Source organism: Rhea pennata, chromosome 1, assembly GCF_028389875.1.
Source record: "Rhea pennata isolate bPtePen1 chromosome 1, bPtePen1.pri, whole genome shotgun sequence".
Lineage (NCBI taxonomy): Eukaryota > Metazoa > Chordata > Aves > Rheiformes > Rheidae > Rhea > Rhea pennata.
In genome coordinates this window covers 201,966,396-201,980,250 of record NC_084663.1, presented here as the reverse complement: position 1 = coordinate 201,980,250, position 13,855 = coordinate 201,966,396, and the positions used below count along the sequence as shown (strand labels likewise).

The following is a 13,855-nucleotide window of genomic DNA, read 5'->3' as shown; positions in this document are numbered from 1 at the left end:
AGATTTAGTCAATTAGATGTAAAAGTAAGTCCAGCATTATTTCATCACAAATGGAATTTTTACCTCAATTTCCTGGAATGAACTGTTGATCATTGCGATGAGCATGTTCAGTAAGACAATGACCATGGTAACATTATAGACTCCATAAAGGACATAACCAATATTTTCAATAAATTTGTGTTTATAATTGATGACAACTGATTTAACTTCTGAGAGTCCAAATATAGCCCAGAACAATGTCTTGAAACTTTCTTCAACACTAAATGGAGAAATTGAAAATACGCATATGTTACTGAACAAAAGTTGTATATTATTGTATAAAATGCCAGTTACCATTTTTATATAATATACAAATTTTGGTTTTATCATAACATTAAATATTATCAGAGCAACATTGTGCAGAGTGAGTATATTACTTAATTTCATATATACTGGCCATTTCATAATACAAGGCTCTAAACATTTAAAACATTTGTAGAACTGACAATAAAAGCATTTCATTCAGTTTGGGAACTAATTGTACATCTTCAAAAGAACATTAAAGCAATTCACTTATCAATTACTTTAAACTGCATACTGTATGCTTACCTGCAACGTGAACGTAAATTACAAAAATAACTAATTTGTAAATACTTTATTATAATTGCACTATTAGTTTACTTAGTATGAACTATTTTACCATTAGTATGAAATAACATTCTGAAATAGTGAAAGAGACAAGATTACTGAGTTTCAATCATCATTTTGCAAAATAGCAGTTTCCCAAAACCTAATTCTTCAGCTGAGTATTCACTATTCCCACACCAACCCAGAGTGGTGATACTGAATTTTTCTCATTTTGATTTTTATACTTATATTAAAATATATTTCCTCCTTATCATATTATACATATAACTTTTGAGATATCTTTTGCCATTCCACCCACTTGCAGGCATATTTTCTTTTGCTTTGATGAACAGGTGTCAATTCCCCATGAGCCAAATGCAGTAGCAAACGATGTTTTTGATATTACTGCATTATTGTTAAGAAAAAAATATTAAAAGAAATTTGTCATCTTTTTAGTTGTGAAGTTATCTCCTTGCTTATAATTTATTATTTGTCTATCAATGAATTGCAGTTTTTGGTACTTTATATATGTTATATGAACTAATAATAATAAAGAAAGAGGTAATTACTTTTTTTCTTCTTGGCAAATTTTGTTTTCTTGGATGAGTATGCTTCATAACAACTGCTGCTTGAACACCCTGACAGCTAGAAATTAAGTGAAGAAGAGCTGCAAGACACAGAATAGACTGAGTTTCCACTCAAGTGATTTATCTTAAAATCACAGCTAAAAAGGTGAGGTATAACAAAGTATACCAAAGGACTTCTGATAGAGAGAACAGATTCAAAACCTCTGTTCTTATGATGGGACAAGAACAAACAATCAATGAAATTAAGAGTAAAAATGTAACGTGATGATGGACCAATCTTGAGCATGGAGGAGGTTGAAAATCAGTCAGCTCTCCTGTTCCTTCTTTCCCCTAGCTCCATATCCCACAGGATTCTCCAAGCAGGTCCCTGAACAAGACAAAGTCTGTTCTCCTGAAATCCAGGGTTGTGATCCTATTTGTTTAGCTCTCTTCTTTCAGGATCCTGAACTCCACCATCTCATGGTCACTGCCGCCAAGGGTGCCCTCGACCTTCACATCCCCAACTGGTTCTTTGTAAATATCAGGTCCAACACAGTGCCTCCCATTGCCAGCTCCTCATTCAGGTGTGTCAGCTGGTTATGCACTCCAGTAACCTCCTGTGCTGCTTCTGCCCTGCTGTGTTGTCTCTCCAGAAGGCATTGAGGTTGTTAACATCCCCCATGAGGACCGAGGCCTGCAACTGTGAGGCTTCTTCTAGTTGCCTGAAGGCCTCCTCTACTTCCTCCTGATCAGATGGTCTGTAGCAGACACCCATCACAACATCACTTACCTTGATATGCCCACAAGTCCAATAAGCTCTCCACTGGCTCATTATCCATCCCAAGGCAGAGCTTCGTGCACTCCCGCTACTCTCACATATAAAGGGCAACTGCTCATTGCCTTCCCAGCCTGTCCTTTCTGATTTAGCAGTGTTTTTGGAATCAAGAGCTTGTTCTCTGACTTTAAATATAATGTATGAGCACCAGAACAAGAGAGAGAATTACCACTTGATCCAACAGAAAGAGATTTCAGAAAAGATGCAAACCTTATATAACAATTAGTAAAATGAATACAAAAACTGACTTTCCATAAAAACAGCCTATGAATATTGCAATTGTACTTACGTTGTGAATGCTTCATTTTTTTTTGCTCCCAGATAGTAGGAATAGAGATTAAACATTCCTATCATGAAAGCCACAAACACCATGATAAATATCACCATGAACTTGAAGATGTCTTTCACAGTTCTGCCAAGTGATATCTGCAGGGGTCCAAAGCTTTCATTTGCTGGCAGGATGTAGGCTATTCTGGAGAAACTTAATACTACTGCAATTGCATACAGGCCTTCAGATATGATCTGAGGATCAGATGGATCCCAGTTTATTCTTGCTAGAAACAAAGATGAGAGTTTCTGTCAGATTTTCATGCCCACCTTAGGTTGCTCACTTGAAGGCAATGGAGCTATGCAAATTTGAAACATTTGAGATACCGTCTTCACAGCATTTCCCCCCCCTTTATTGTATTTTGCATCATGTATTTTCACAAGGAGATAAATTATAAAACTGTCTAAAAATAAGGAGTAGCTATGCTTACCCTTTGGAAACTAAGGAACACAGAAAACCTACTTCCTCTTTTAAGTGAAATTACTGGGAGCTGTGAATACTAAGATCCTTATTACCTCGGACTTCCATGTGCCAAGTACGACTGCTCAAATAGTGCCAGTAGTGACTGGCCGCTACTTCGCAGTGCTCAGCAAGTGTCTTACATTCTGCTATAGAAATAAAGTGAGAGAAAGGAAGAGAATTTGATAAAACTGAGACAAAATTGAGAAATGAGTGATAGAGAGATGAAAGGGAAGGCGTGCGCAAGACATGCCTAGGGTATCTGAAAGAGTAGAACAGGTCTGGAACTATGAGAGGTCTTTTTGGAGAAGCAGCTGGAGGCCAGGGAGAAGATCTCTGGCTACTCAAATGGCACTAGTCACTCATCTTTGGTCAACTGAATTGCACTACGATGGATCTAAATTCTTTTCACAACTCCAACTGACTATATTGATGAGATCTCCGCTTATTATAAAGGAAATGCAAACAACTAAAATGGCCTGAAAGGCTGCTGAAATAACTTTTTGGAGTTGAATTTCAAACAATTTAAGTAAAATTCAGCTTATAGTGTCAAGTGAAGAAAAGTGAACAAAGCAAATTAGAAATGTGTGTCTGATTTGTTTGTGCTATCCAAAATGAACTGTTCAGATGTAGGGAGCTGAAATCAGAAAGTGCCATTCACAAGCCCAAAGGATGGGGACAACTATGATGCTTCTCCAGTTTTTCCATCTGTTCTATCTTTGACTTACAGAGAAATGGTGACAGTCTTTTCCTGGCATACAACAAACTCATTTCTATCATTCTTTCATGCATCAAAATGTCCTCACACATAACATAAAATAATATTCTTTGAGGAAATTAACTGCCAAGCTAATATTCATATGACAAACAAATGAATGACTGTATGGATTAAGGCATAACAAAGTCTCAATTAGTATATATATATGTATATATATATACACATTGCCTTGTCAGTTGCTGTTCATTTCTTGCAGGTATATGCATATTATTTAGTTTTCTAAGTTTATTATATGTCTGCTGTAAACTCCACTACACACTGAATTCAAACAAGCAAAATGTCTATACAGCAAAGTACTATGTACTTTAGCATCAGTAGACTATGCTAGGTTTATCTCAGATTACAAGAATAACTAAAATGTAATGGCAGATGTTTCTGTGTAGGCTAGGAAACACATGTCTTTTGGGTCTCCAGATGAGCTGCACCGTGCTTACTAGTTTATGGTAAAACCTAGCCACTAATTATTTGCTATGAATATTATCCATGCTATATTAACATACACAAATGTGACACAAGCAGACTGCAATGTACATGCACACACTAAAAAAGAGGTTCAACTTTGCTTAACTGCAAAACAGAGTCCCTACTCACAACTAATATCAACAGAAACTGCCTTGCTAGGTGATAAAATACTGTGTTGCATAAATGAGATAGAAGAATAATGCTTGTTATGTCCAGAAGCTGAACATAAATTCAATCTCTGTGTGCAAGGTTTTCAAGGCGGTATTATTTAAAACTGAACTAATACTTAACTAGAAACTTTATTACTTTCTATCTGAAATTTTAAATTGGAAAGTAAAATTTAGAAAATTACAGTTTAACGGGGTTTGGAATATTTATTAATTGCTCTGCTTTTTGTACAGTCTGGATAATGAATATCAGAAATCGTATTTGAAGTATTGGTATAAATCAATGTAATTCACTATATAGAGAAAACTATCAGAGAGAGATGTGTCCATATGAGCACATATAAACAGAGTTTAACCTTTTCTCATTTTGGGCTATATAGCTTCTATTTATTTCTCCTATATGCTGAGCAAGTTTATTAATTTTTTAAATCTCCTACTGGCAAAGAGATTAGTTTTGAGAAATATTGAAATAGTATAATGGAGTCTCTAAGTAAAGAAATGGTTGTAATTAAAAGATACATTAGTTCTTTTTGCAAGGATGGTTTATGAAGATCCTATGTCTCATTGCTTAGGTCTGTCTCTGGATTACACTACACCATGATCTCAGCTCTGCCAATGTGAATGTCTGCAGGGTATGTTTGTGGTTGAATTAATGAAATGACCTGGACTAAAATGACCTTAAAAAAGAGTGTGGGATGAGGATGGGGTTATTTTAACGTGTATCGTTTCAGTGCTCTGGGTTCTAGAACAGCCCTAAAAAGAGATGCATGAGTGTAGCAAAGGGGAGAGTGATCATATAATAGAGATGAGAAAGAGAAACAGCAGTGGCAATTTCTTAAGCAGCATTTTATGTAACCAAAGTGCTGGAGATATTAACAGAAAATCAATTCTTCTTGATCCAAGAAAAAATTTTAACTGTGTGTAATCAACTCACCCAAAGTGTAGTATTTTATGTTGGGCTCCAGTGTGGGACTTGTCAGATCTTTCATATTTGCATCAACGAAGTTCTGGGCTCTGGATGCATGCCAAAATGCCATAAACCTTGCTATGAATGATGCTGCAAAAATAGCTAACATACCAAAATCAAGCATATTCCATAACTCAAAAAGGTATTCCTTTGGACCTTGTGACCAAATTTCTTTACATTCAGACCATATCATGCCTGTGTAAAACAGAACAGAGAAAACTGTGTTCGTTTTAGCTTTGCATTCATTTTATTTGATATTTTATTATGTACAGGATACGCTCTCGATTACAGTCAAACTCAAAGCGATTTTGGTCAGCAGGAGTTCAAATGCACATTAAAATCATTGAACTAGCAAATTCATATACATGCCAGTACTTCTTCCTCATGTGAGTAATAATAATCATTCTTCATAGTGCTTTTGCTTGTATAACTCAAAGAGAAGAATGGGAAGTGAGTATTCCCCATCCATTACAGACACGGAAAGAGACTGAAAGAGCAGAAATGCTCTGGTATGGTCATATAACAGTGGCAGAACAAATAACAGAATGAACATTTCCTCATTTGCAGCATACCCTGGGTATAGTCTGTCTTACTGAAACTGCAAGTATATGTGACAAACAAGCATGTAAGTAAGAATCAGATCCATTATTTCTTCAATAAGGCAAAGGTTGTATTTCTTTGATTACTAACTCTCCTGCATTAATGATCAAATATATGAATATGATATCTATGTATTGTGTCTTTTCTTTTGGACAAATAATTTTTCTTTTGACTATAAAATTTTCTTAATCATGAATTGAATTCCTAGGATTCTAAAGAGAGTTAATTAAAAAACTAAATTGGAATAATGTCACAATTTTTTACAGTACTTAATGAAATTGTCTGGAGGCCCTTTTAGTAATCTTTCTGTAAGGCCAATTATTACATAACTACAGTAGTTAAAATGTAATGCTACATTCATATGTTCTGAGTTACTTTTTCAAAAATTTCTACCTGCTTATGCATGACATTGAAAAAAATAAATATAGATTAAATCAGTAAACTAAAAGCTCTCAAGTTGAAAGATCATTATTTACTCTCGTATTAATAGATGAAATCATAGATATTTATACAATACTTGGAAATCTAATTGCTATATTATTCCCATAATACACAACCATATTAATTTATATTCACCAAGCAATAAAATAAAGCCTGTCAATCTCTTTTAATGCTATAAGAATCAGTTTATGTATAGATGGCTCCAATTTCAATCGTGGAAAGTTCACAAATCGAAAGGTTTTATATGCATAGATTCTTGAATGGGAACAGATTTTACTTCGCTTGTTTTCAACTCTCACATATTACTGACTTAACAAATACTAAGAACCCTTGTCCTGAAAATATTTAGGTGCCTAAAACCTATTAGAATAAATGGAATCATACCTGTAAACAGAAATGAACTAGTTAAAATATTTTTGAGGGTCTATGCTTAGGTTCTTACTCACACTGAACACTAATGCATCAACAAACTGTACAGATCAGTTTAATGCAGTTCACAGTGTTCATTTTGTGTCTACTTTGGGAGAGGAAAATCCACCACTGAATATTCAGAGATCTAGACTGCTTCTCTTTTGTCAACAATAATGCCTGTATTCTATTAATTCTGAAGGAGTATTTGCAAAACAAGAGAATTTTGACGGAAGAGGACAACTAGACACAAAAATAGTTGGCCCATGACGTGGAAATCTTTCCACTTGGTAACTGACACTCAGCCAGAGTCAAATCAATAAAGAAATTGTAGACATTTTTTTTTTTATATTTATAAAACTATATTCATCCATATTCAGCCATTGTACATTTCACCTATGTCCTTGACCTGAATATTTCTTATTAACTAGACACACTGAAGGCCTGCTGACACCTAGGAAGAAACATGAGGCCATGCGGGGATGCAGCCAATTGAATAAACTGTCTTTGTTGCAATTTTTACACATAACATTAACAATAATGGAGTAAATAGGAGTCCAGCTTCACATGGCAAGACAGATTTAAGTGAAAATTAATCTTTACCTACTACCCAAGAAATAATGAGCATCTCCATCCATGAGAAACAGGACGTTTTCATCCTAAACAGCTGTTTTACATTGCCTGTTGTTTCATTGGGTCGGAGTTTGGTGCCATCAAATCTGTCAGCTGCATTCATGACAAGCAGACCAAGAAAAATGGTGAAGGAGGCTGCATGGGCTACAAACTTCATAAATGGTCCACGCATGATCCTCCCCAGCTGCAACACAGGTTATAAAAAACAAAGATATTTTATTACCTTTTCCCAAAATACAAATGTATAAAACAGTAACACAAAGAAATATATATTTTGAAGAAATATGTGCACTATGATGCCATCCTGACAGTTACCTTTAAAAGAAATATGCTAATTTCAGGGGGATAATTTTGTTAACCAATTTCACCATATATATATTTTTTTAAGTCAGTGTTTTCAAATAATTTTATAACTTTTTTGGTACAACTTTATTTTGGATAACAAAGAGAAATATTTATTTTTATTGTTAAAATCCTTTTAATTTACAAGGTAGTGATCTTTAGGAAGTAGGAAAGAAAATGGGATTTTGACACTTACTAAAAACATTACCACCAAGAGTAAATTATAACTGAAGTATTCTGCCTCCTGATCGATACGATATACAGTTTTGTGTGTGTACTGTGCAGTTTTTCCAATCTATCCTCATTTTAAAAAAATGTCAGTAGGCCTCAAAAAGTTTTGTTTATAGCTCTGCAGAACCTTCCCAACTCTTTCAGTGGAAATGTCCTCAGCCTTGTGGTGACAAAGCAGAACTTCACAATGGTTTAGCGTGACACTTAAAACCCCCTGAAGTTCCATGTAAACTCACACATGACTGACCTTTTAGACATTATTTACTACAGGAGATGTTTTGAGAATGCCTGTATTTATAGTAAAAGTCTTAGCTAATTCACTTAATTGGCAGCTGCAGAAAAATGTTCCTCTGTTAATTTTTGATGAAGACAATACCTGTACGTGACAAAAATGCAATGTGAAGAATTCAAAGCGAGTGTCAGGGATCTCCCATAAAACAGAAAACAATTTGTGTTCATTGGAAAAGGGAGAGGAAGGAAGGGAAAGGCAGAAACACAATTTATTGCTCTAAGTGTTCTTGCTACATTTGTTTCAATATCAAAGCCAGAATTTTGCTGACTTTATGGCCAGCTTTTACGGAAACAAAGAAAAGGATGCAGCAGAGGATGTAGTAGTAAAGTCTCAAATATGGATAACATTAAAAAACCTAGACAAATATAAAAATAAGACACTACTAAAGGAACACTGTCAAGGTTAGCAGACCCGAAATTCGAGCTCCCTACTCTTTTACATATTCTTTTGCAAACCCATGCCATCCATCATATTTCCTCTATTTAATAAAATGATTGTTTTATTTTGTAGTACAGAATTCCTTCAGTCTTACGAGATGAGCTTCAGTAACTAATTGCTTTGTGTGAGCTACAGGAGAACACGTGTTTGTCATGGGAGATTTTATTTCAAGATAGCAAGGGGTAGTCATAAACAACAGAAAATAAAGCAGAGTTGGAAAACGATAAAGTACCTTGACAGTGTCCTTTTAAATGCATTATGCTTGTGTTCACAAATGAAGATGGGTTAGAAGACAGATGCCAGAAAGAGACATAGTCAGAAAAGAAGAAAAAATATTGCAGGAAGTAATGTTAATATATCACTTACCCAAAATATTAAATCTATAAGATTGAGCTCCTATCCCCCCACACCTCAAAACAGACAGCAAAATCTTTACTATATATATTAAAAACTTCCTGGAACAGGATAGATTACAGCTGAACTGATTACACAGATGCTAGAAGTTATGATGACATAACTTCCAATGATATACAAAATGATAAAACAAAATGACCCAACAAACTCTTAAAGCAGCAGTTTTGTAATTTTGGATATCTTTACGGAGATGATAAAGGTCAGAAAATATGTATCAAGGAAAGAGGAAAATGTAAAGATGTGGCACAATCTTGCAAGATGTTGAGAGTTTTCTATAAGCTAGAGTTGCTCTTTAATATGCTCTCAGTGCACACTTTGACATCATAAATTCCCTCCTGCTACAGAGACCAAGGACATGAAGTTCTGAATGTCCTCGATCTCTTTCTGTAACATAAGTTTCTTTTTTTTTCTTTTTTTCATGGTTTCTGATCTTTTGTGCTTTAGTTTGTTATAGAATCTTGGGGAGTGTTTTATAGCTTGTGCTGTTGGGAAGGACAAGCCATGGAGCAGTTATTCTGTGAATTCTTTTTATTAGTCTATTTTAGGATCATCTGAAATTGCAGGGGACTGGAACCAGTGATTCATATTATTCACCCTCCATGTGACTCTGTAGAAACATTCAGAATCATAAAATTATGGAGAATGGTATTGATATAAAACAGATAAAATATGACTGTATGTGGCATATCTGTCAAGAAGGTAAAAAAAAGGGCTAGTAAGAGAATGGGTTAATGCATATACATTTCAAGGAAGAGTAGTTCCTCAGATCCTCATATTTTGGACATCATGGTCAATCTCACTTCCTCTGCCACAGTGCAAACCCTGAGAACACTGCTCCTAGAAGCAGGGAGGGACTGAGCAAATTAATTCTTTAGGAATCCCAACCCCACAGAGTTGGGAATGGGGAAAAAAGAACGAATTTAAAATTCAGATTCCTTGTCTTGGCCACAGGCTGACTGAAACACTTATAAATTCCGAAAGTTAAACAATCTGGAGTCTATTATTAATTATAGCTAAATGGCTCCATGAGAGGTATTAAAGATTCTTGGAGCTAACAGATCAATTTTACTTTTTCAAAATGTCATGTAATGAAACAATATTCTAAAAGTTTGAGGGAAATTGTGTTTGTAGTTACACTGAGTTATCGACTTGAAAAAAAGAGCACAGAGTTGACAAGACTTTGGAGTGCTTCCAAATGGAAAGCTGTCCGAAAGTCAAAGCAGGGGCAGCCTTTGGTCCTTCCAGTGTCTGACGCTAGCAAATTTTTGCCAAATCAACTGGATTCTGTCCACAGAATACTACCAAATTTCTTCATGACGTGAAACTCTCCACTCAGCATCTGTGATCCAGGCTCACATTAACTAACTTTTTTCTAACTTTACCAGGAAACTGTTTAGCGAAACAGGTAAATGACTGAGCTGCTGTAAGTGTTCCTGTGAAGACAGCAGGTCTGCTCTTTGTTTGCCTTTCACAGAGTCATAGCAGGAGAATTTTAAAAAAATGACCCAGAATAATTCCACTGTTACTTTCACCATTAATACTGTGACAATCTTCTCTTTCCTCCACCACTGTGGCCTTTAGTGCCAAAGTGGAAAAAGAAAGGACACTTTATCTCAAAAAGAGTTAGAAAGAATTAATAAAGAATTAATAAAATTCCACTAATTCATACATAGGTTGGACTGTGTTGATACAGAAAATGTTCTGTATTGGAGCCATGGAGTCATGGCTTTTGTAATTTTCCAAGTCATGTTATATCCATCCTGATCAAACTGTGAATGCTTTTGTCTTCAAAAAACAGAAGAAACAAATTTTTAAGTATTGGTGAAGCACAAGATAACAAATTGTGACTGGTGAAAAGGGTAATTAGTTTTTACATTTGCAGCATACAATGAAACAAAACACACCCAATGTACAGATCACAGGAAAAGATGATTAGAAAGTAACGGATGATGTGACACCTTATAGGATGCTGTCCATTGAACCCTGACAGTTTTTCCAGAATGTAAGATCTCTTTAAGAGACTTTAAGAGCGAATAAATCATTGGAAAAGAACAATGGCAAATAACAATTCACTGCTGTATTTGAAAATCAGCAACTAAAGTACTGTGATTCTGAAGGCCTATTTTTAGACAAAAGTATCCATATATATACCCTGGTCACAACATATGAAGGTGAAAATGATATAACTGATTTTTATTGTCCAGACTGAAAAAGAAAGAAAAATATGACCCCAAGCTCCCAACTATAAGCCCTCCTTCTCCTCTCAAAGAACCATAAAAAGAAACACAAAGACCTCTGGTCTCTCTTCCGACCTTTTTCTTCCCCTGTTTATATACTCTGTACATAGGACTCTTCCACCTGCTTAATGCATGGAAGTTATCCTGTACCAGTGACCAGTAGTTTACTCTTTATAGCATCCCATTTTCTTTACCTCTGATAGACTTTCAGGCAAAACTTTCATCAGTGTCCACTTAGAATGGATAGTGACCAATTAAATTTGAAATTCAATTCAAACCTCATGGAATATAATGAACATTAGCACTGCCTTGACAATCCAGCAAGTCACAGCTGAGAGAGATGCAATCAGACATTCACTTATGCATGGCTGGCAGGGACTGCATACATTGTGTTTGTGGGAAATAAACAATGTGAGTGATTTTTCTGCAGTCTTTAGAGAACTCAACAGCTTTATTCTACTGCAGTTTTGGAAACAGACTTCAGAGAAAATGAGATACAGCATGGCTGCAGAGGGTAAAGCCTGCTAAATTCCAGAGCATCTAATATTAAGTTACATTTAACTCCTCATTACTCCAGTGACTCCAGAACAACATAGTTCTTCCTGGTAAATACATGACTTTTGGGAAAGTGATGATGATTATTTTAATTTCTGGAATTCATGTTTCAGCAACTTGTATCTATTTACTTTTAATCAGCATTAACATAAAGAAAGGGTCAGCATTATTGTGTGGAAGTTCCTAACCTGCCTTTGACCTAACTGGAATCAATCCACAGCTTGAACTTAGTCTAGCTCTGAGTCAATGAGATATGAGATCTTCAGCATTTGTGAGGATCAGAAACAGCTATTTCTCTGTTACTACTTTCCAGGCGGTTAGAGAAAAGGGGAACCAGGCATTCACTCAGCTTCAGCATTTAATAACAGCACTGTGAAAATTCTTAGAAAGGTAACTTCCTACTTTTTAGTCGGGGAGTAGAACCACCTGTAGTCAAAGCTAGAATCATAGAATGGTAAGATTGGAAGGGTCCTCTGGAAATCATCTAGTCCAACCCTCAGCATAGCACGTACAGGGATTGAACCCGCAACCTTGGCATTAGTAGCACCATGCTCTAACCAACTGAGCTAAACCTGCCCCCTATGTACTTTTTTCTTCCTTCAAATCCAATGGAATTATTATTTTTTGGATATGATTAACATATCTTGTTAATACAATTACACAAAGAAGAACATTTTTAACTCATTGTTTCCAAATTACTGTTTCTACAAGGCAACTCTTGATTAATCACAGTAATTTCACTTAATATTCATTGCAGTTAACATAATACATTTACTTCTTTTAATTACAATTGCCAGAACATGTAATTCTGCAGCCATTCCATCATCATGTAGCATTAAAATAACATCTATTACTGAAGAACATCAGTAACTTATCCCCATGCTTCATCTTTGTCAGATAGGACCTACATGCTGATGATGTAGCTGTTATTAAAAGGTCATTATGAGATTATACAGACTGACCTTACTGCAAGGAGCAATCCAGTAAGCCATTGACAGGAACGGCAGTCCCACAGCAACAGCAAGAACAACTAGAAACTTCACTGCCATGGTCTGTTGCCTTAAACCTGACAAATTCTCATACCAGATTGAGAGAAGCTGTTGCTGGCAGTTCGGATGTGCTACAAACTGTGACAAAGACAAGAAACACAACAAAGGAACATTACTACCAGAATACCATTTATTAAAATAACAGCTACATGGAGTGAATTAAGAATGTGAGAGTAACAACAGCTCAGCTAATCATTAAAGGAGCATCAACAAGACTAGTCTCCCAGGATGTAGGCACTTCGCTAATAGCAACAATAAATCCTTTAATGATAAAAAAAATACGATTTTATTGACACAGTGTTCCACCACAAACTAACTATTTCCATCTAAGAGTAATTACCACCAGCTTTACTATGGGCAAATTCCATTTGCTTCTGACATTTATAATTTTCATGTTACTATTTCAGACATTCTAAAAATTAAAGTCTTTCTGTCATGCAGAGGATGCCGTTTAGTCTTCAGTTATGAAAGAAAGAATCTGCTTTATTTTCATGTGCTAAGGTAGAAAACACCAGTTCTTTAGATGACATAAGAATACAGCTGTCACTGATGCAGGAAATGAACTAAGGGCTATTTAAAACTCAGTGGTTCTAGAATATTATAGACAAACACGTCAAAACTGAGAAGTTTGGCCTATAATGCTCTGTCAAAACCTCTGGAGAGTGTAAGAAGCTTATTACAAAGGTAAATATTAACAGACAGTGGCCTTCTTCTGCACAGTAAACTTTAAGCCTAAACCTGGAGTTTCTATACATTCAAAAATTTAATTGAATCTAGCCATTTTTTCCAGAAGTATTCTCTATGTTTAAAAGATGACTGGCTGAAAGTGGAAGAAATGTCCTTTTCATAGAATAGGGAGGAGAAAGTGTTCAAAGAAAATTCACATTCACTGAGACTCAAACACAGTAAAAGACAAGGTCAATGTGACATTTTTTCCTTTGAAAGTTGTTTCAGCCATCTTTAGCTCGTAAACTTGGTTTTCCAAGTATTTGCGTTCATATGCTGTAGCTGCTAATTCAAAATGGTTTTCTTCTTTTCTTCCCCTTA

At 35.4% G+C, this 13,855-nt stretch overlaps 1 protein-coding gene across 1 annotated transcript in view; it reads right to left on the bottom strand.

Annotated features, from left to right (window-relative positions):
* Positions 1–13,855, bottom strand: part of TRPC6 (transient receptor potential cation channel subfamily C member 6) — a 105,098-nt gene that overhangs the window by 13,563 nt on the left and 77,680 nt on the right. Inside the window, exons 4-8 of the mRNA XM_062567292.1 lie at positions 12,722–12,886; positions 7,221–7,434; positions 5,136–5,363; positions 2,297–2,561; positions 64–259 (exon numbers count right to left, since the gene is read on the bottom strand). Coding sequence (XP_062423276.1) covers positions 64–259; positions 2,297–2,561; positions 5,136–5,363; positions 7,221–7,434; positions 12,722–12,886 — 1,068 coding nt within the window. The remainder of the gene's footprint in view (positions 1–63; positions 260–2,296; positions 2,562–5,135; positions 5,364–7,220; positions 7,435–12,721; positions 12,887–13,855) is intronic.